General features: G+C 43.7%; 1 protein-coding gene across 3 annotated transcripts in view; it reads left to right on the forward strand.

Moving 5' to 3' along the window:
- The window catches only part of LHFPL3 (LHFPL tetraspan subfamily member 3), a 251,707-nt gene extending 232,774 nt beyond the window's left edge, over nt 1–18,933 (forward strand). For all 3 annotated transcript variants that reach the window (XM_062632046.1, XM_062632045.1, XM_062632044.1), the window contains one exon: nt 17,939–18,933. Coding sequence is in view for 1 of the 3 variants with exons in the window: in XM_062632044.1 (XP_062488028.1) it covers nt 17,939–17,967 (29 nt within the window). In the remaining 2 variants the exon portion in view is untranslated. The remainder of the gene's footprint in view (nt 1–17,938) is intronic.
- Nucleotides 18,934–21,806: the final 2,873 nt, after the last annotated feature.

Genomic DNA, 21,806 nt, shown 5'->3' on the forward strand with positions numbered 1-21,806 from the left:
AGATCTTCATATTTCCCACTGCATCCTCTGAGCCATACGGCTCCCACTGCATTCCCTCCTCATAACAGCTGAACAACTTACACTGGAGGTTCAGTCCTCTGGAGTCAGCCCAGTGTGAGAGGAAACACCCCAGTGATTCACCTGCCCGTGGCTGGTGTCCTGGTCGCACCCTCTGAAAAGAGGGCAGCAGGAAAAGAAAAGCTGGGAATGGGGGGAGCACTCAAGGAAAACCCTTGCTTGGGAGGGCACTTGCAAATATTGACATTCCCATAATAATATGGTGACCATGGAAATTATTTCTCTATTCAGTGACTGAAACAAACTATTTGCTAAAAATTTTCAATCCATTTGGGCACAACATAGACAAGACATTCAGTGTCATTCCTATCTTCAAGAGGGAGGGTATGGGGAGCAATAGACATGGCAGTGTGACCTCAGTCCCTGGGGAATAGATGGAGCAAATAATCTTGGAAACCATTTCCAAACATAAAGGATATGAAGGTGACTGGAAGCAGTCAGCATGGATTTACAAATCAGGACAAGCCTGAAAACCTTGTATGGTGACATGGCTGCCTCAGTGGCCAAGGGGAAAGCAGTAGACATTGTTTATCTTGACTTTAGCAGAGCTTTTGACTGTGCTTGCCATAACAACTTCACAGACAAGCTGATGAAGTGTGAGCTAGCTAAGTAAACAGTGATGTGTATTGTGAGATGCCAGGCTTAGAGGTCTGTGATCAGTGTTGTGAACTCCAGAGGGGTCATAGGGCAGATAAACAACTGGAGGAAGTGGTCGATGCACCAGAGGTTTGTGCTGAACTCCAGAGGGGTCATAGGAACCCCATACACCAGTATATGCAGATAAACAACTGCAATGAGGAGCAGTGGTCCTGAGGCCACACGTGGAGTGCTGTGTCCTGTGTTGTTCAGAGCCTTCAATGAAAGGCCACTAAGATGTCCCACCAGCAGCACACCTGGAATAGAGAAGGCTCAAGGGGAACCTTATCAGTATGTATTAAGTATCTGATGGGAGGCAGTAAAGAAGACAGGCCAGGCTCTTCTTGGTGATGCCCAAGGACAGCGAGAGACACAACTTTTGCTGTCAGACCAGGCACAAACTGATGTGCAGGAAATTCCACTGAGACATCAGAAAAAAAACACTTTTTTATGGTGCACAGGGTCAAGCACTGGAGCAGGCTGCCCAGAGAGGTGGTGGAGGCTCCATCCTTGGAGATAATGAAAACCTGACAGAATGCAGCCCTGAGCAGCCTGCTTAGCTGATCCTCCTCTGAGCAGTGAGGTAGGACTAGGAACCCCAGAGGTCCCTGCCCACTTCTGCAGTTTCCTGAGTCTATGACACTGAGACATGAAAACAGCAGAGGACTGGCAGGTAGAAAATACGAATGCATGTTTAGGGATTTGTGGTAAAAGGTTAGTAAGACACAATGGTGCAAACAGGTGCCCCCATGATCACCACTGAAGCTGCAGAAGTGTTGCAGCCCACCCCATATACAGCCACATCACAGCAGGAGGGGAGCCTCTCCCACTAATGCTGTCTTAGTTGGTCAGTAAGAGCTGATGCAAGTAACACTGTAAAATAAACCTAGTGGCAGGAGCAGACAGCTTCACACCCAACCCTTGGGACCACCCATCCCAAAACCAGTTCCCTTGCTGGTGGGCACCACCGTTACCACACTCCTCATCTCTGGAATTTAAAACCTCAATAATTGCAAATGTGCTTTAACTTGTGTTGCTTTAGCAGATGCTTCTGGTGAAACAGCCACCTAGGAACTGCTGAAGTGCCAAAACTGTATGGATAAGAGGACAGGAGAAGAAATCAGATTTCTTTCCTCCCATGTTCAGAGCCTTCTTTGTCCCACCAGCAGCACATCCTAGGTGGGAATCACACCTGAGCTCTTACCTCCCTCTCTAGGTTTTGTTTGAGATGTTGGCTGTTAGCTAAGGATCCTGACACCAAACTATTTTGGGACAGCAAGGTGTTGGCTTTTGCAAATTTTACACAAATTGCTGTGAATCATCAGGAATGTTTTATCGGTAAAGTTTCTGAAGTTAAACAGACCACGTTTTAATTTAATGCCTTTCATCTGTGCATTGCAAAACAATAGAGAAAAACACCCCAAATTTTTCAGATAATCTAGTAGATTTTAATCTTTTTTTTTTTTTTAATAAAGTCTGGTAGCTTAGAAATAGTTTAATGAGGGATCCTAAAGTTATTATTTTTTTCATTTTGAACATTTAATAACGGTCTCTGGCACATTCAAATTTTACATTGTTTCGAATTGCATTAGAAGTAATGTTCATTAATTTTCTTAGTAATGCCACTTCCTTTGCCGTTGCCAGTAAGTCTGTGAGCGAGCCGGTGACTCTAGGTACAGCAGTCCCCTCTAGTGGGTAAAATCAGACCGGCCCAATTTTGCAGGACCTGCTGCATCCTGCCCGTTAGCACTGGCTGGAAATAAAAGCTTTGCTTTTCTCCCGGATACCTTGAAGATTCTGAGTCGATTTTATCTTTTTTTTAATTAATAGTATGTATTTACCATGCGTTATTTTTGGTCTGAATTATCACAGGAAGGAGAGAGGGGCACGAGGCTCAGGTTCAGCTCCTACCTGTGAACCTTCCCTCAGAGCAGGTATTCCCTCCACACCCTAGAAATCCTCCTGCTACAAGTGCCATCAAAACTAGCAATTTCTGATTGAAATGCCTTATTTCCACAAAACATTCTGGAAACTAAAATTGTTGTTTTTAATCAAAAGTTGACTAGGTGATTCCTAAAGGACATGTTGACCTGAGATCACTGCCCAGCTCCTGTCTCAGCAGCTCACCTAAACCCACTTCAAAACCTTTATACACTGGCATTTTCTGATTGAGAATTATGCCTTTTTGTAGTATTCCACTCTTCTGTGAGCAAGAAGCAGTGATGTTTAGGTTTTAGGAAGTCATTATGGTCAATAGAATAAAGAATACCCTGTCCCCAAAAACCATGGCTGCCCATTTGTTACAGTTCTGTTACGAGACAGATATAAGGGAGAACTGTTTCTAAGACCTCCCATCTCTTTCTCACTTTTCTCTTTCATAACTGTGGTAATGTTTTTAATTAAGTTATAAGAGGATGTTGCACCAAGCTCCTCAACAGCTTTCTGAATTTTGTGATCTATCCCATCAACCGACTGAGATCAGAACACTGTCTCCGCTGGTACCGCATGCACTGGGTGCAAGCCGCAGATATTTGCATGAACCAGTTTATCTCTTAAAAATATTTCTTCTTGACTGAAGCATAAATTGCCTTTACCCTAATGCACTAGGTAATGAATTGCATTTGAAATATGTTTATTTTTAGCAAATAAATGCTAATGGCAGCTTGCTGGTAAAAATAGACAGCATACTTGGCACAGAAATAAGGGCTGGGGAATCTTTCTTCCCCTGAGCAGTTGAAATGCCCTTTGCGTAAGTCATCTGGGGAGAAAGCGTGAAGTCCCTGTGGAATTTAGTCCCTCCAGCTGGGGAAATTGTGAACAGCAAAGCACCACTTGTCACCTGAGACCTGGCTTACAAATAGCCTCTGTGGTCCAGTGTCCCCAGGGGGCTGTCGTACCTCCTGCAGGGCAAGGGTGTAGGACGGAGACAGCACCTTCTTCCTTTCCTCTCTCTCTCCTGGACATCAGTGGGTGCAATATGGGGTTTTTACGTGCCTCAAGCCTGCCTGGCTGCAGGAGCAGGAGCATTTTGGCAGGGGGAGTGTGTTGGGGTCCCCGGTGTTGCTGGCTCCCATTCCTCCTCTCTCAGCAGCTGCTGTGCTAGCCAGCAGGCTTTATGCTAGACAGGCTTTTCCTAATGCCTAAGTGAAATTTCCCTGGCTGCACTATAAGCCCATTACTTGTCACATCCCCAGAGAGAATGATTTATCCCCTTCCTTTTTGCAGCAGCTTTTTTCATAGTTAAGAGTGTTATGTCCGGTAAGTCTCCTTTCCTCTAGACTAAACAGCTCAATTGCCCATGTTTTCTCTTACATTAAGATTTCTAAGGCTTCTCATCTTTCTTGTTGCTATGCTTTTGTCTTTACCCAGTAGGTCCAGTTGTGTCTTACAGTGTAGTGCCAAAAAAACAACCATGCATCTGAGGCCTTGCAAGAGTAGCCTGGTAGATAAATTTTCCTGCTTGCACATCCTTGTCAGGCACTTGTCTTTGGCCCCATGAACTCATGTGGTCAGTTGATCTCTAACATTTTGTACAACTCCTTCTTCCCAATCACACATTGCTACTGGATCATCACTACATCACTACACTAGAAATGGTTCCTTTGAGGAGAGATGATGTTAACCTTCCTGTGGGAAGTTTTCAGTCACAGACACAGAAGTGTTTTAGAAGTGAAGATGTGACACAAGCCTGCTTGTACAGTCTCAAGTCAGGACTGGCAGCTGCCACCATTTCACTGTGGGGTTTTATGTCCCCTAAATTTGTACAAGACACAAGCCCTGCTAAACAGAGATTACAAATCTAATTTTGAACATTATTTTCCAGCATTTTGCTTGTAAGGTGGGTTCAAGAAGGGCAGCATCTCCTTGCTGCCAAAAGATCTAACACACTGAGCTCTAGCCAAAAAATGCTGCCTTCATTTGGCAAAAAGGACCCAGTTGTCATGGAGGACGAGACAAGAAAGCCTGGTTTGAGCTGTTGCTGTTGGAAAATTACCTGAAAATGCTGCAAATTATAAGCTTAACAAGGGAAATCCCCAAATCCTGAAAAATAACCTAGTAAATATGATTTATTTATCAAGAGAATGTTCTAATCTTGGCGAAAAAGCCAAAAAAATCCCCATGGGAAGTCCTTGATAGACCCGCAGTGCTTCTCATTATCATCTTTGGAGTTGAGTTGGTTCTAGAATAAAAAAAAAACCCAGAAAGGTCCAAAAGGGTTTCCAAGAGATGTAGGTTGTAACAGAAAACATGACTGGGAATCTAGGTAAAAAGTACTAGTTTAAGAAAAGTAAAACTGATTCCTTATTTACTGGCTTTATAATTGCCTGGGACCAAACCCATTGCTTCATAATTCTTAACTGCAACCTAAACTGGGGTTATAATAATCAGAAGTCAGAAATCCCAATTAAAGAAGATTTACCCAGAGTGGCATGTGTTTCATTAGCAGGTGACATGAAGAGTCAATATTTTATGACCTGCCACATATTTGAGTCATCTGTCATGTGTTATCCTTAGATGTTGAAGTTATTTGACAGCTCTAAAGCAGAAGGGAGCAAAACAGAAAAGAAGGTTTTTGCTGGTGTCACTTTCAGATAAATTTAACAGGCAATAGTCTACAACAAGCAATTAAAACACATTGGTCTCTTATTACAGAACAAATTCCATTCTGTGGGGCCTGAGGGAAATGCATCTCATAAAATTTGCTATTTTTATATAAGACAGCACAAACTATCCTTTCCCTGCATGAAAAAAAAAGGGAAGAAAAAAAGGCAGAAATGCTGCCTCTTAGCAATGTGCAGATGAATACTGATTTTGGCACCTTGCATAATAGGGAAGCAGAAAGATCTGCCTGCAAAGCTTCAATACGTGTCTTCTGCTGGGGTCCAGCTACTGAGTCCTCAGCTACCACAGCTGGGGGAACCACAGACCTATATAGGAACCTATCCATGTGGAAGATACTGCATGTCTGTTGTCCAGATAAAAAGCACAGCAAAGAAAGCAGATCAGATTATACAAAAAGGAGGAAAAGCTGAAATGCCTGTGCAGTTACCTGCAGCTTTAGAAATGTCATGACTGCTCATGCTGGTTTTATGGCAAGTTCCAGCTCTGAATCAGACGTTGTACTTGAATCTCAGCTTTCAAGAAAAAAAAAAGCATTTGCTCCTCATAATTGCAAAGAAAACCCCTAGCTCAGGAAATGTGAGGTAAATAAGGCAGAAATCAGACTTTTCAGAAGCTCATGTTTGTTCATCTCTCTGGTTTGCAGTGGTTTGTGGCTCATTAAGGTTCTCTGGAAAACAAGGACTTCATTTCACAAGCAGTGTTGACAGGATGTGTCTTCTCCCTCTTCTGGTGTGCAATAAAAAAGATGTTTTCATAGGCCTAAAATTGCCAGTTTTCAAAGTAGCCAAGGCATTTTTTATCAGAACATTTTCTTTCATTTTCCACATCCCCCCCTAGAATAACTCCTTTGATGCGATAGAAACAAGAAGCATCCAAGAAAACTTCAATCTCAACAAATTGATATTTTGCACTGAAAATCCCTTCAATATAAAGTTCCTATGGGCAATACCAGGAATGCCTGGGAGAGTCAAGAAATGTGAATAATGGCATTTTTTCCTGACTTCAAGCAATTGATAATCTGAGATTTTGCTAGCAATGGGGTTTCAGAAACACCTTGGTGAAGAAAGAGGGTGGACACATAGTACTGCAGGGGCTGTAGGAATGATCAGAAAGCTCATCTCCAGGATTCAATGGCTCATCCCTTAAGGAACACCATGAAACAACCACATTTACCTCACCACAACCACAGCTGGTGCTTTCCATGGTGTTACCCATATGGAGCAAGCCACTGCACCACCGCAGATGCTCCGTGCATGTCACTGGCCTCTCAGCATCGCTCAGAGGCAGCCCAAGTTGGGTGCTAGGCCACCTCTCCCTGGTCTGCACAACAGCTGCTCAATGTCCTTGTCAGGCACACCAGGACTAAAGAAAGCAGGTTTTTCTCTTTCCTTGAGTTTCTGCTCATGTTTACATTTGCTTGGCTCACCCCAGCTGCAGGGACTTTGCAGCAGTGATCCCCTCCCTGAGGTCTCAGAAAACCACGCAGCCTTTGCTCTTCCCTGGGGTTGGGGCGATCTGGGAGGATGTGACTGCTAGAAAAGGGTCCAAATTAGGAGATGTTTCAGTGTCTGAAGCAATGAAATATTTAATCCCTGCTCTCTCTTGGATATGCATCATCACAGATTTACTTATCAGCTGCTCACTGACAGCAGCAGCTGACAAGGATGATGACAACTGACATACATTAACTCAGCCGCACAACACAAGCTATCACTCCAGAGCAGAAATCCATCATTATTATTTAAGCACCAAAGTGTTTCAGTTGGTGCCTGATACCATAGGCAGGCGATCCCCGCACTGAAAAGTCGACATTGCTGGGGTCTGTCAGAGGTGAGGGGCTCTCATCTGAGCCCTGGTAGCCCCAGCACGGACACCAGCAGCACCAGTCCCAGGGCAGCACAGTGCTGAGGGTACACGCAAGGTCCCCTGTGCTCCCACTGCTGACCTAGCCATACCTTGATGGAGGAAAATAAGAGGGAAGGATGGACAAAAATAACTTGTTTAGGGGGTGGAAGGGTAGAAGCCTTTCTTAGAGCTTTGCTAGAGCTACCCAGCAGGATAGCACATTACACCCTGTACTCAAGGCTGCAGGTAAAGTGAAAGGGTTATTGCACAGCTCCTCAGGGAGTGCTGCTGTGGATGTTGACTGTGCAGACCAGACTTGTTATCCTTTTGTCTAAGCTTCCCCTTTTTAACAGATGGGCTTCATTTCTGAGCAAATCTATATCAGCGTCTTCTTTATCTAATGGGTTGCACTGAACTACTGCTGTTCCTGAGGAAGTAGTGACTGAGCTTTGAGGAATCCTGGTGAAATGGGTGTTTGGTTTGAGATGGTAGGGTGGGGTTTTTCCCCCTCCCTGTTAGTGTTTTCCAGCAGGTCGGTTGCTTTTTGAGACCACCCAGCTGTCTCTTGCTGTTACAATGGCATCCTTACCTGAATAGGTGGCATTAACTGATGGAAATTGTCCCTGTGTGTGTGTGAATCAGGTGTAGGGAAGAAGGGGGAAAGAAGCCACCAAGGCTCCTAAGCACTGGAGCAGATCTTAGGCTGTATGAGGTTTGATCCTTCTGGAGGACAGAATAAGGGAATGCAGCACCACATGGATGCCACATCCAAGTGTCAGAAGGTTCTGCTGGAGAGTGAGACCTTGTAGAAAGAGCTGCCCTTCAGACCACTGATGGGTAAGAGACACCACAGGTTACAGGTGAGGTTCATATGGTTAAGGCTTCTGTATTCACACCTTCACATAGACAGGCCTCAAGGATAGGACCAGAGAACACTATGTAGTGAGATGTAGTGAGATGCTTACAGACTTATTACCTGAAGAGTTATTTGTTTAGTGTGTGTTGTGAGGACATCCCATACCAGAGCCATCACCAGGAGGGACAGTGTGTGGGAACCACAGCAGCATGCAAAAATGGGACAGTGGGGGGAGTAGGAAACAGCTTTGAGGTGGCACTAGGGAGATGAAGCGATGCTGGGTGCAAAGGGTGGCATAAGAGGAGCACCTCTGTCTGCCAGGCCCCTTCAGAAAGTGGGAAGAGGTGAAAGCCAAGAGATTCCTTCCAATGATCAGCTCCCACAGATGGGAGGAAGGCAATGCTGGGAGTGATGCTCTGTTCGTTGCCATCACCATTTCATATGCACAGCAGTTGCTAAGGCTCATGCCCTAAACTGCAGGGCTTGCTGGACACACCAGGTTGTCACCTCCCTATTCTGATGCAGAGGAGAAGGAACACAACCAGGACACTGTATCAGTCCTGTCATTCAGGGCTACTGCAAACCAGCCTGCGTTCCTGCATGCTTTTCAGCTAGCAATTCCCTAACACAGCCCTCCCTTCTCTGTGGAGGGATTTTTTTTCTCTGCACTGTTAATCAGTCTGCCTTCTGTACTGAAAGCTCTTCAGGGAAGGAATCTCCTCTTTTTCTTTTGCAAGAGTGCACTTAGCACTCCTGCAGCAACTCAGAAAAATGTTTAAGGGAATAATATAAATTAATAGCAATAATAAAACTTTATATATTGTCCAAAGCCTGAAGAATTGGTTTTGCAGCAATCCTACAGGACAACTGGAAAGGGAAGATGACTGAAACAATGCCTTCATGAGCCTTCATGCTCCTTGCTGCACATCAAACAGGTTTCCATGACGGATGGTGGTCACCAAAAACCTTGCCCTCTCCTTAGACCCTGGCTTTTCCATCTCCCAGATCCAGCCTTTGCTTAAGCTGGATATCACCTAACCTCATAGAGATCTTTTCAGTAGTTTGACACATTATCTCATAGCCTTGGAAATTATTGTGGGTCTTAGGCACAGCTCCAGATATTTCCTGTTTGCCTAGAGAGTATATAGCCAGTTAATCAGTATTCCTGTGCTCAGGTAAGCTGATCATTAAACCACAGTTTTGAAACCTCAGACTAAAGCTTCTTGAGATCATTATCTTTCTGTTTCCAATAAACAAGTAACTTGGCACCTGGATCTTTTTCAGAGGCACAAGTGGGATCAATGTTCACAGCAGGCTTTGATTGAAACCCAGCATTACAGCAGCCAACCACTCCAGGAGGAGTGTGTGCTCCAGGTGAAGGACCCACAGGCCTTGGCGAGCCCCCGCTCCAGACGTGCTCTGGACAAAGCCCTCCAGCCACAGGACCCTTCCCCTCCACAGTGAGCCCCAGCAGAGCCTCTCTCCCAGCCCAACCCTACCCACTCATCACATTCTCTTTTTCAACCAGCACAAATCCCTACAAAGAGAAAGTTTGGAAAACTTTTGGAAACCCCTGGATGTGCCTTTGCACAGCAGGGAAGCAGGTGGGATTTGTGCTGTGCTCCCAGTTCACACAGCTTTGGCGCTGGCCAAAAAACAGAGGAATTAATTTTACACAATGAAAAGAAATTTTAGAAGTTTGTATTATTTTGCAGCATGTAAGGTCCACTAGCACCGATGGTTTTCACTGTGTTTTCTGAGGTGTTTAAACTGAACTTCTTCTGTATGTCCTAATTATTATGTTATAATTTAAAATCAGCAAATTATTTCAGGAAATGCCATTCACAGAAATGTCATTATAACATGCCAGAATGGCCAGACAACTGTCACAGCCCTCCTCCTTTCTGCCAGGAGGAAAAAAACCTCATTATATGAATTGGGAAATCATTCTGAGAAATCCAGTCTGTTGAAAAAAAGAAAAAAAAGAGCAGAACTCCATTTGTGTCACACCACTAAAATAAGCCCCATCGTAGCAGCTTCCTTATGCAGAGATTCTGGTTGGCACCTTCAAGAGTCTGCTTTAATATCTTGGCTTTCTCCCAGGGCTGAACTCCTACTCTGTCTCTGCTGCACAGACATGCAGGCTCAAACCAACATGAAGCCTGAGCACCACACTCAAATGGGTGACTGGCTCTTCCCAAGCTCAGGCTTGCTCACAGATCCGCACAGGTGATGCTGGCCCTGGCACTGCCCTCTGCCCTCCCTGATGGCCGAGACAGGACAAGTACAGCTTTGTACTAATGTCAACAAGGTTTGTTTTCCCAGACCAAATGTGTGCCAGCATCAACTTCTGACATTGCCCAGCACAAGAGAACTCCTGGAAGATGGAAAGCGAATGGGGCTAGATATGAACTGATAGTAACAAGATTAAAAACCCCTTAAGAGTACACAACAACAATCCAAACATTTTCTGGCCAACCTGCTCAGGACCTTATTGAGGTACCTCCAGTGCCATGGCTGGATCCTCAGAGGGGCTCTCAGTAAACAAGTACAGATCAAAGTTCGTCACACTATTAAATAAAGACAATGCAGAGCTTTCTGCAGCTGCATCTGACCACGTGGCTTGAAGGAGACGAAACAAAGAAATATACCTCTGAATCCCTGAGCTCCAGGAGAAAAACTGAAAAACAACTCCAGCAAATGTGCAGAACATAAATAAAGTAAAATATTTTCTCATTAAACAGTTAACAGGAAGAGTTTGGGCACCACTGTTCAGGGACTCCTGTTTAGTGACAGCAATTTATTCGGCCATCTGGGCAAAGAAAGACTGCAGCAAACCACACGGAGGAAATAAAAATAGGTGAACAACAAGTAACTGATTTTGCTTGACTTGAGCCTACAACTCTGCAGAGCAGGAAGCTCTTTCATGTGAAAGACATTATTGATGAAGGCATTTCAGCCTCTCTCCAGTCCTTCCAAGAACATACTAGATCTCCCATGCCAGCAAACCTGTCTGGAGACGTGACTCCCATCCCAAACTTGCCAGAAACATCACCAAGTACAAAAGACAAATTGATGAGCCTTCTGGAAAGGGACCACCAGAGGAAGGAGCATCTCTGTGGTGCTCCACAGTAAAAGAAAACTCTTTAGGATTAAAAATAGGAGGCTTTTTGCTGTGTTTGTTCATTATTATAAAAATCTTCCTTTCCTTGGCAGGCACAGAGCAAATATTGAGATGGAGGAAAACACTGCCCAGTGTTCAGCAGGATCTGATCACTGCATCTCAGTGTTTTGGTGCCCACCTTGAGCGGACACACAGCCTCCTCCCCTGTTCGGCTGTGTGTGATGGTGGCAGAGGGGAGGTGGTGCCTGCTCAGGAAGCACAGCACTGCAGCACCAAGCTGTCCAGCTGAGGGACCCAAAAGCTGTTGGTAGCGAGGCATGGGTAGCACAGCTATCATCCAAGGGAGCCCTATTTCCATCAGCTCAAACTGGTGCCAGCAGATGATAGGGATGACAGCTATGACTTGCTCCATCCTTGGATAGGTCTCTCTTCCCTCTGCCTGTTGCTCTCCTCCTGTTTTTCTCACTGACACATATGTGGTATTCTTGGAGCTGCATTCCAACCAGAGGAAAGCCACCTGAGCCAGGGATTAGGAAGGGTGGCAGGGAAGTTTGAAGCCTGCCCTTATTCAGGATTTTGGAGCCTGTCACTGCCACCTCGTTATATTTAGCTGTAGTTGAAGGAGGATCATTGGCAAATGAGAAAACTGCTTTCTTTAATTTGCTCTAACCCTGGTTCTCAGGATCGGCAGTCAAAATTCACCTGCTCCCCCAGACATGGTCTCACTGACCAGAGAAGCTAAGCTGATTGTCATAAGTAGCTTGGCTCACCCCTTTCCACCAGGCTGTCCTGCTCCTCGCATTCCTGCATCAGGCCAGTCAGCCCTTAAGCTGTCTAGCTTGTTTTACTAAGCCCTCCAGGGCTGGGGTTGAAAGCTTAGACCCACCTTCTACAAAGCTATTTCCTCCCCCATGAAGGCAGTCGTGGTGCTCAACTGCACACCCCAACAGCACTAAAAATACCCATCCTCAAGCTGTGCTCAGATGAAATCTTTGACAGCCTGTTACAAACAACTAATCCGAAACTGCCTAATAATTTGATATTTCAGGCTGAAGATTATCTCCTATGCGTGGGAGGTAGTTTCTCTCTTCATGTCTCCATGCATGCTGTTAATCACTGTGTTCAGGATAATTATAACTCCAGGATTCCCACACCTCACTTAGTCCATCTCAGATTTTGGCCTCCAGTCTCACCGGGGTTTATGGTCCCACAGGAGCCAATGGCCCTCACTCACCCTGGGAACTGCCCTGAGATTAAATGAGTCACCCCATGAGGGCTTTGTACCTCTTCAAGGACTACCCAGAGCTGTACAACTGATGCCTGACTCTCAGAGAGCTGACATTATGTGAGATAGATACAATTCTAAACCCGATTTCTTCTCTCTCCTTCCAAGAACTCTCCTCACCTTTCTCAATACTTCCATCTGGAAGAGAACAGGCACTTGAAGACATCAAGACCACAAATGGGTATTTCAGTCTGAAAGACTGTCCTGACACACCCTGGGCTCCACACTTCATTTCCAGATACATCTCTCTGTTGATAACTCAGCACAGGCTGGTCAGACTTAATTGCTCAATCCTTTCTTTTTCTTTAATCACTTTGTCTTGACAACCACAATTTTCTCTGAAGTCTTTTACTTACTGTGGCAACAGCTTCAAAAACCATTCTATCTGGAGAAGTAAGAGACAAAAGCCCAGAACATAATGATTCCCTGATGTGTCACTACTCTCTCATAGCACACTGCCTACAGCCAAACAGCCTCTGAACCAACAGCCATTTCCTCCTGTCATGTGTCAGTCTCCACATACAGCAACAGCAAAAGGGGAAAAAAGAAATGTAAAAATAAATTACAATTTAAAACTACAAGGATTGGCCAGAGCCTGGCAGGGAAGGGCAGGACCTGGCCAGCAGGGTGGTCACTGGCAGCATTGAGCATGCATTCTTGTGAATGATAGTGTATGAGTTGCTGATGGCAAAGGTCTTTTCAGCTGTATGTCATAAACGGATACCAGAAATCTGGACTGATCTGGCTGGATCCTTCAGTGTTTTTCTGTTTCTTCTTGGAAAAGCATGTCTAACAAAACATCATGCTGTCTGTTCAGTTAGTTAATTCTGACTCTCATTGCCCTCATGACCCTGCAAGTGTCCCCTCAGATGCTAGAAATGCCTTTTTGCTGCCATGATGTGAGCCTGGTGCCTGCAAAACAACCCGGGTCACCTTCTGACAGACACTGAGAAAATTCTTGGATGCTCTTGCAACCCTTTCCTACAGCCCTGGGAACACTTCCTACAGCCCGTGCCCAGGAGTTCAGCTGCTGCCACTGACAGGGTGCACAGAATACCACCCAGCAGATGGAGGGAGCCCCACCGTTCCACTCAGCTCTGCTTCACAGGGCTTAAAAACCTCATCAACTTTTATGTGATTCAGGTCTATTTTATTGCAAGGAAGTGCTGCAGCAGAAGAGCCAGCTCACACCCTTCTGCTGAGATGAGCTTCTTCTCTAGTGCCATGCGGACAAAACCATCACACAGTTCCAATACCAAAGTTTTGTCAAAGTTGTAGTAAGTCCTCAAGGTTTGCTGTGTACTTTCTTTAACCCCTGCCCTCTCAGGTGGTCTTCAGTAGCTGTAATGCCAGATCCTGCCTGCTGGATTGGCAGAAGGAGGGGGAAATGCACTGCGGCAGCTGCGGTGTGGACAGGTCATTTATACCGTTTGGTTGAGAAGATGCTGAGCAGTGAAACACTGAAATAGGGCTGCTAGCAAAACAGTTGGGGAATTTCTGTCCGTTCTTCCTTCCATCTCCATAGGGCAGACTTGTTCCCCCCTCACTGGGTCTAAACTGCAGGTCGGGGGCAGGCACCAGAGAGCGTAACAACTTCACTTCCTGGATACACAGCTATTTCCAGGACAATCTGTGGACAGCATCCCCAAAACATTTGCTAGAGTTTCAGCTTGGATCACCAGAACCCTTAGGAGTTTGGAGAGGACCCAAGTTGGTGCCTGGCTGCTTACTGATAGCACAGTCTTTGCTCTGAGTGGCTCTCTGAGCAATGCATAAGCAGCCCCCCAGTCAGGCCAGGGCAAAGGATGCTCAGTGCATCAGGAGTGAAGAGGCACCCAGAGCAGGTAGGCAAAAACTTAAAGACAAACGCAAATACACATTATTCCTCTCTCATCACGTGGAAAACAAAATCATTCTCTTGGGCCACTCAGATAGGTTTTGTTATGTGTTATAAATAGCATACCTTCAAAGAGATGTGACTATCCAACACTGGCTGCCCCATGCAGCTAGGCATTTGTCTGCTTTTCGTGTCTTTTATTACACACATCAGGATATCGCCCAGGTCCTGAATGCATGTTGCTATTTGAATTTTGGGGTGCAGTAACTACAAGTGGAGTTTTAACACACTTAGCATTGCACCAACCCTGATGTAAACAACAAAACCACCTACCTGTGGTTACAAGGAGCTGAGCCAGATCATAGGCAGAAAGGCAAGAACTCCAAGTACCTCATTAAAACTGAACATGTCCAAATTTTTTTGGCCTACTGCCTGGGCAGCAGCATTATCCAAGGTGCCTCAGCATGTCTGCTTTCAATTGCAGAGCTTTCACAGTAACGTTTCTCTCCTTCATCTCCTCCTGTACACCAAACACAGTGACAGCACTCAAGAGAGATAATGTTGCACTCTAGACTAGAGGAATACTGTGGAGGTGCTGGGAAGAAATCTCTGGTCATTAGCCCATGGGCCTCTGCCAGCTGATGTGGTTTTGGAATAGCACCAATGTTGGTGTGACCATGAATGCCAGTTGCTCTTTAGCTCAGTCATTGTGTGTGTTTGGAGACAGAAATAAAAGATTAACTCTTGGAAAGGTGCTATTTTCCAAATGCCACTCAAATAAATGGCAAAGTACATAAATATGGCTGGTGACAATTAGTGGTGTAAGGTGTTAAGAATGTTGGGGAAAATATATATTCAGGTCTGCCTTTTTCTGTATGATTACTATCTACCTGACTGCCTTTATAGTAACAGCATGTAAGGGACTATCTCAAATTCAGTACGTGCTTTGTACCTTGGCAGGGAGCAACCTGGACATTTCCCGTGATTCATCTTCAAAACAAAGAAATATAATTGGCATCTCTCTGAAACTGTACATAATCGCTAAAATGTGCAAATTGCTCCAGGCTGACTCCTCCCTAGCTCTGCAGTCGACAGAAGCGACTGCTTGAGTTGAACGGGTCAAATATGAATAATAACAGTGTTGTCAGGATTTGAGACTAACAGGCAGCCTGTCAGGACTTTAAATAGAGAATTTAACAGCAGAGCACCTGGGTAGTTTGGGTAATATGGCTTTCATGAAGACTGCTTTCATTAGCTGATTTCTAGGCAACAGCAGTAGAAAAGGGTTGTAAGTAGCTCTAAGAAAGGAAACTTCAAGGAGTCAAAAGCCTATGATGTGATACGAAGCAGACTGAGGGGTGTTGGATGTGAATTACTTATTTCTGCCTTATCAACTAGGCACCTTTGGCATTTATTAAATTTCCTTTCCCTGTGTATAACACTTGTGCACAAAATTTGTCAAGAGAACTAATAAAGGTTTCAGTATGTTACAACTGAGACACTGAGCACTGCTGGAAATCCAATAAGCGCTGTTAAGGATTTGAATAACACAGGTACATGAAACTGTGATTAAAAATAATTGAAAGAAATGGTTTATTCAGTTCTATTAAATTTAGATTGTTCCTAGGAGTATCAGGGCATATGCTCCTCATCATGCAACTTCGGCTTTCCCTGAATTTCAGTTTTACCAACTCTGGATTGGTTTAAGAGGCTCGCAAAACCCCGTATCTCACTTAGCAAATAAACAGATTGGACCCTAAAGCACCTTTTCTTTCTTTTCTTTTATCTAGTAGTGCTATTTACCTATATTAATAATTACCATATGAATTATATTAGTAACCATATTAGTAAAATACACCAAAATTCCTGAACCAGACCATTTTTAATAGATTTTATTTATCACAAATGTGTGCATTTCTCATCCATTGTTTATCCTTGATTTTTGCTACATGTTGTAAAGGGAGAAAGAAAGCTCATGGCGCTTTCAATAGGAAGTTTTCTTTTACAATTGGAAACTACCATCCCCATTACATAGTTGCATCATAAGAATGTTTTCGCTACAGTGAGCACTATATTTCATATTAATTTTCTGACAAAAGCAAAACTGATCCATTTGTCTTCTGCAGGGCCCTTCTTAGCTTAAATTATGCTTTTTGCAAAGCTTACTTGTTACTTTCTAGTCCCAGCAGCATCAATTAAAAGTTTCTTTGTAAAATGTATCATCTGGACTACACATATATATTGGGTAGTTTGGGCTATAATTTTCCTCCAAAACAAACTTTTCTTGAAATAAAAGTCGATTTGCTGGAAGATGATGGGGAAGCAGGCATCAGGGTCTGCAGCTGAAGGGTTAGCCACTGACTGTCTCACTAGTTCATGGTACCACAACCCGAGCTCTCAGGTTGGGTATCCTGCCCTGGAATGTCATACACACTGGTGCCTGTGGGTGAATTGGCAGCAGGGCAAGCTGACCAGGAGAGTCAAGGTGTGTGAGGGATTGGTGGGAATGGGAAAAAATTGTCTGCTCCATATAATGATGTAATGGAGGACAGATATATTGCTTTCAGTCTTCTTATAGTAACATTTTTAAGAGTTTCTGGTTCTGAAACTCTTAGTTCACTGTCATTTCACAATGAAATTAATTCTTTTTCTTTTGTTTTCACAAAAGTTGTGGTTTCCTCCAAGTTTTGCGTTTCAGCTGTATACTGCAGAGGCCACTGTGTTATGCTGATGGGAGTGGGGTTGTGATGAAGGTGGCTTTCCTCTCCCCCAGGCTTGTAGGACCTGTGGCCAGTGACCCTTTCACAGGAGGCAATGGGGAGGCTGCCTGCCAGATAACTTCATGGTTTAGTCTGAGTGATGCAGGAGAGTTTAGCTAATGATGAACTTGCAGAGCTCTGCTGGTGCAAGAAGAACCTTCTGTTCAATACCAAATGCTGGCATTGGATTTTATATTTACATGTACATGGGTACTTGCAAATAGACTTTCTCATTAAGATCCTGTTCTGAAGAGCTGCCTCCAGTGCCAACATATGGGCAGTAACCTCCAGTGAGGAGGGAGGAGCCTTCATCGCCCTGTTTGCAGGGCCACTGCAGCCCCTTTCCACTCTCCTGCATATACAGATCTATTTACAGTATAAGGAAACTGGATGGGAATTAGTTTTTAAGGGAGCGTTTGGGTTAAAAATACGTCTGTCCCCACTGTGGTCTGCTCCTTCAGAATTCAACACAAGGAATTATTTTGCCTTGTTTATGAATGGAGATCGTGTGCTCAGGGGAGTGAAGGAAGTTACTGATACAGAACAGGAATGGCAGGATTTTAACTCAATTCATGATACTCATCTAGCAAATGTCATTCTTCCCCTATACACATTGCATATTTATTTTCATATTGTTCAAACTTTGGATTAAATAATCTCATTATTTTGACTCCCCGTCGATAAGCTGATAAAAACCAGGTTTTTAAGAATTCCAGTTTACAAACCCTTGTCATATCTGAAGATTAAACTTGCCACGTTTCATGATAAATGGAAATGCAAATAATTAAGTCTATTAAAATATTTATCAGAGGCTTGCCCTGAGCCAAGCACAGCGTGAACATCTTTATGTTTGCTGGCAATAAACCAGCTTCTCTCTTCTCTCTGTTTTGCACAGTCCTACTAAGCCAATCCTCACTAGAATGAGCACAAAACAAAATGAATAACAGCTTTTGTACATCAACATTAAAATGGGAAGAAGCTTGGGAAAGGGCCTCCGACAGAGAAGAACGCTGATGAGTGCAAAAATGCCTAATGGGTGAGCGCCACCTTCTAAATATAGATCAGCCAGACGTGGAAGTGATTTTCAGAAGAGAAATGCAATCATGGATTACACACCAGCTCATTAGAAACTGTTGCTGAATACAGCATCCAGAAGACATGCATGAAAAGTTACATTTGGGGAATAAATTAAAAGGGGTGTAGTTGTTGCTAGATAAACATATGTAATATATATGCATTGAAGAGGTTTGTAAATGTCATTTTTTTATTCAGACGGAAAGCAAAAAGCTTTAAAACCTTTCACAGTAGAGAGGCAGTTAACTCCAGACTATTCCTATCCCAGTAGCCAAGAAGCAGATAGGACATCTCTCTTAAATTAGCATTTATAAATAAACTTTCTGAATGTTTCCATCACATAGAGGGAAAAGCATAACTTTTACTGCTGCATTGCTGCACTTCATCTACTTCACTGTATAATAAGTTGACTAAAACTGTAAAGCTTCTCAATTTTTACTGCATATGTGTTCCAATTAATCTATGTCTGTAACAAACTTGAGACTGAAAAATTATTTCCGACCTATATTCTAGTTCTGTGAAGCATATATACTATAAGGTATGTCTGAATATCATGATACTATAATTTCCCAAGACACATAGAATTGTTTGTATTTGAAGTGACAAAATAAAAGCACTGATTTCTTTTTCTAACAGGAGAAAGTAATTTACCCCTTAAATGTAACATGCAGCTGCTCACTGCAACGGCATTTCTATTCTTTTCCTTGTCCTGCCATGTAACCACTGAGTGACATTCTCTGGCCCATGCTAATGCCAATCAGATGAAGTGATCCAATGGTCCCTTTTGGCCTTAATCTCAATACATGAATTAAAAGACTGGCACATGGGGCTCTGTGGGTCACTCCACAAAGGGCACCGTCATTGCCAGAAGCCACTGAGCAGTTAAACAAGGGAGGCACAGGGTATCAAGAAAGACCCCAGGGAAAGGCCTGGATGACAAGTGTCAGGCACAGAGCAGTGGAGGGCAACAGGAGCACCCTTTCCTCTGCTCTTCTCTGAAAGGTCTCAGCACGGCATGCCTCCTCCTGGCGCAGGACCAGGTAGGAACATGCTGCTCCCTGCATTTTTCCCCTCCTCTTCTGTATATCAAAGCTGAATACAGCCCAAAATGAACACTCCATTGCTAAAAAATCTTTAGATTGCTTAAGCCTGTTGCTTTATTCTTTCCCTTTTGGGGGAAATGGCTAAAATAATAATTCATTGCTAATGTTGATCCCAAATAACACAATACACTGAAGGCATGAGTAAAAAAACCTGGGTTTTAACTACTGGCTGCGCAGTAGAGATTATTGCAGGATTTAGTGTATGAATCTCAGAAAAATTATTTTGTTTTTGAATCAGAAATTACCTTTAAGTGAACTTAAGTCAATAAACACAGGGGATTAGAGAACTCTTCCATCTGACTACCAAGGTACCAGTATGGCGCTCCTTGTCTTAGAGACTGAACGCTGATGTGGATGTCTGCCAAGTAAATTTATGTGTGAATCTGGCAGCATTATTGGGGTTTTTAAGTTGTTTTAATCCAAATCTGCTCTTGTAACAGCGCGTAGGAGACTCTTCTCCTGACGCCTGCAGGACCAGCATTAGAGCTAGTCAACAAACCCCATCAAATCAATCAACCACCATGAACATATTCCCAGTACCTGCTGCTGACCTGAAGGGGATGTAGGTTAAAATGAAGTAGTTTACACCTCAGGCTGTATAAACTCATTAAGGTCCCACTTCTGACAAGTTTTTACATCTGTGATTAGACCAACCAATGCCAGCTGTAAAACACACATCCTTAAGGGCCGGATGCATCCAGGAGTCCCTGTTTAATGGCATCTCAGTAAAGCCCATCCTCGTTCAACTGCTCTTGTTGGCTCACAGCCGCACTCTCACCTCCAAAGCCAAATTCCGAAGGGAATATTTGGATTTGCTATTATGCCACTGTCTTCATTTGCTCCTTAGATTTACCTCTATCCCACGTTATTGCAGTCATGGCACTTTTGCTGTGACAGAATCACTGAAACAGGGTTTCTCTGTATTATGTTAATTTGCTATGGACTACTAAGTTTTACCAAGTTTTGCATCATGGTGACTGTTTAATGTAAAATCCCTTTCTAAATATACACAAACATTGCAAAAAAGGTGTCATCACAAGAACTCGCAACCCTGCCAGGGCAGCGTGGAGAATATATACCATCTGCACACAGTCAGGAGAGACATACCAGGATGTCCATCACTAATTGTTGACTCAGTATGAATAGTATGTTTTATGGTTTTAAATGTTCCCCCTTTCACATCCCAGTCCATTGTAACTTGTCAATTGTATTTTTTTTAAGTCAACAAACTGTAAAGAAAACTGTTGAAATACCTAATTTTCTGTAAAAAGTAATAACAATAATTTTTGTTACTTTAAAGTATGCTTGGTATTAAAGTACCTAATAAAGTTCAACAATGAATTTTGTAGCATACTCAAATAAAGCGTGATAGTGCTTTTCTCCAGCTCACCTGTGGTAACGGCTGCTGTTGTTGGGATTACTGTCCTCCCCCAGACACAAGCCTAGCTGCCTCCTGCACACCTGCACCTACACAGATCCCTAAGATATGTAAAGACCATGTAAAATCTGATCCCTTACTGAGTGCAGAGTTTTCTATGTGTGAATCATATTCACAGTATAAGAATCTTGGTAATGCCTGACTATGCATTTATGGACAACAATATAAAGTTCCTGATTACTTTGGTATAAAACTTAGTTTATAGCTAGAGACAGAAGAATGTAAATTATTTATGAGTTAGTTATAGTTAAATTGAGAACTGCCAGGTTTGTAGGACTGTGAAGTCCTGTTCATTTTTACAGGCAACACATCTCAGTTATTCCTAAATTGATTGGAAATCTCAAACAAGTGATCAAACAAGTGATTTGGAGTTCAGAAAGTGATTCCTCCTGATTTCACTGCATGGAGAAGAGAAGGCTGCGTGGAGACCTTATAGCAGCCTTCCAGTATCTGAAGGGGAGCTATAGGGATGCTGGGGATGGACTCTTCATTAGGGACTGTAGTGACAGGACAAGGGGTAACGGGTTCAAACTGAAACAAGGAAAGTTTAGATTGGATATAAGGAGGAAATTCTTTCCTGTTAGGGTGGTGAGGCACTGGAATGGGTTGCCCAGGGAAGTTGTGAATGCTCCATCCCTGGCAGTGTTCAAGGCCAGGCTGGCCAGAGCCTTGGGTGACATGGTTTGGTGTGAGGTGTCCCTGGCCATGGCAGGGGGTTGGAACTTGATGATCTTAAGGTCCTTTCCAACCCTAACTATTCTATGATTCTGTGAAGTTACACTGGAGCCATCAGGGGCTCTCACAGACCTACATCATCCCAGAGCTTGCACCAAAAGGTAAGTACTTTCTTGTCAAAATGGATTTGCCTCCATGATGCTAGCACAATGGTATCTGCATCTGGAGATGATCTAGAAATGATTGTGACTGGGGTCTAATTATTCCCAAACTCGCACACTCTGCCATCTATCAACCGGAATAAGAGATCAGCTGCCCTCACACCATCCAGCTTCCCCTGTTCTGGATAGGAAAATGTAATGCTGGGCCCAACAGCTTTCTGCCCGTCTTCACTGTGCTATTCTGAAGTCCTTCAAACATTTACAAGTTCCAATAGTTCCAGATGATTCTCTGAAGATTTGAAATGGAGTAAG

Source organism: Pezoporus occidentalis, unplaced genomic scaffold (assembly GCF_034315485.1).
Source record: "Pezoporus occidentalis ecotype Australia unplaced genomic scaffold, CSIRO_AGI_Poc_V1 ctg38, whole genome shotgun sequence".
Lineage (NCBI taxonomy): Eukaryota > Metazoa > Chordata > Aves > Psittaciformes > Psittacidae > Pezoporus > Pezoporus occidentalis.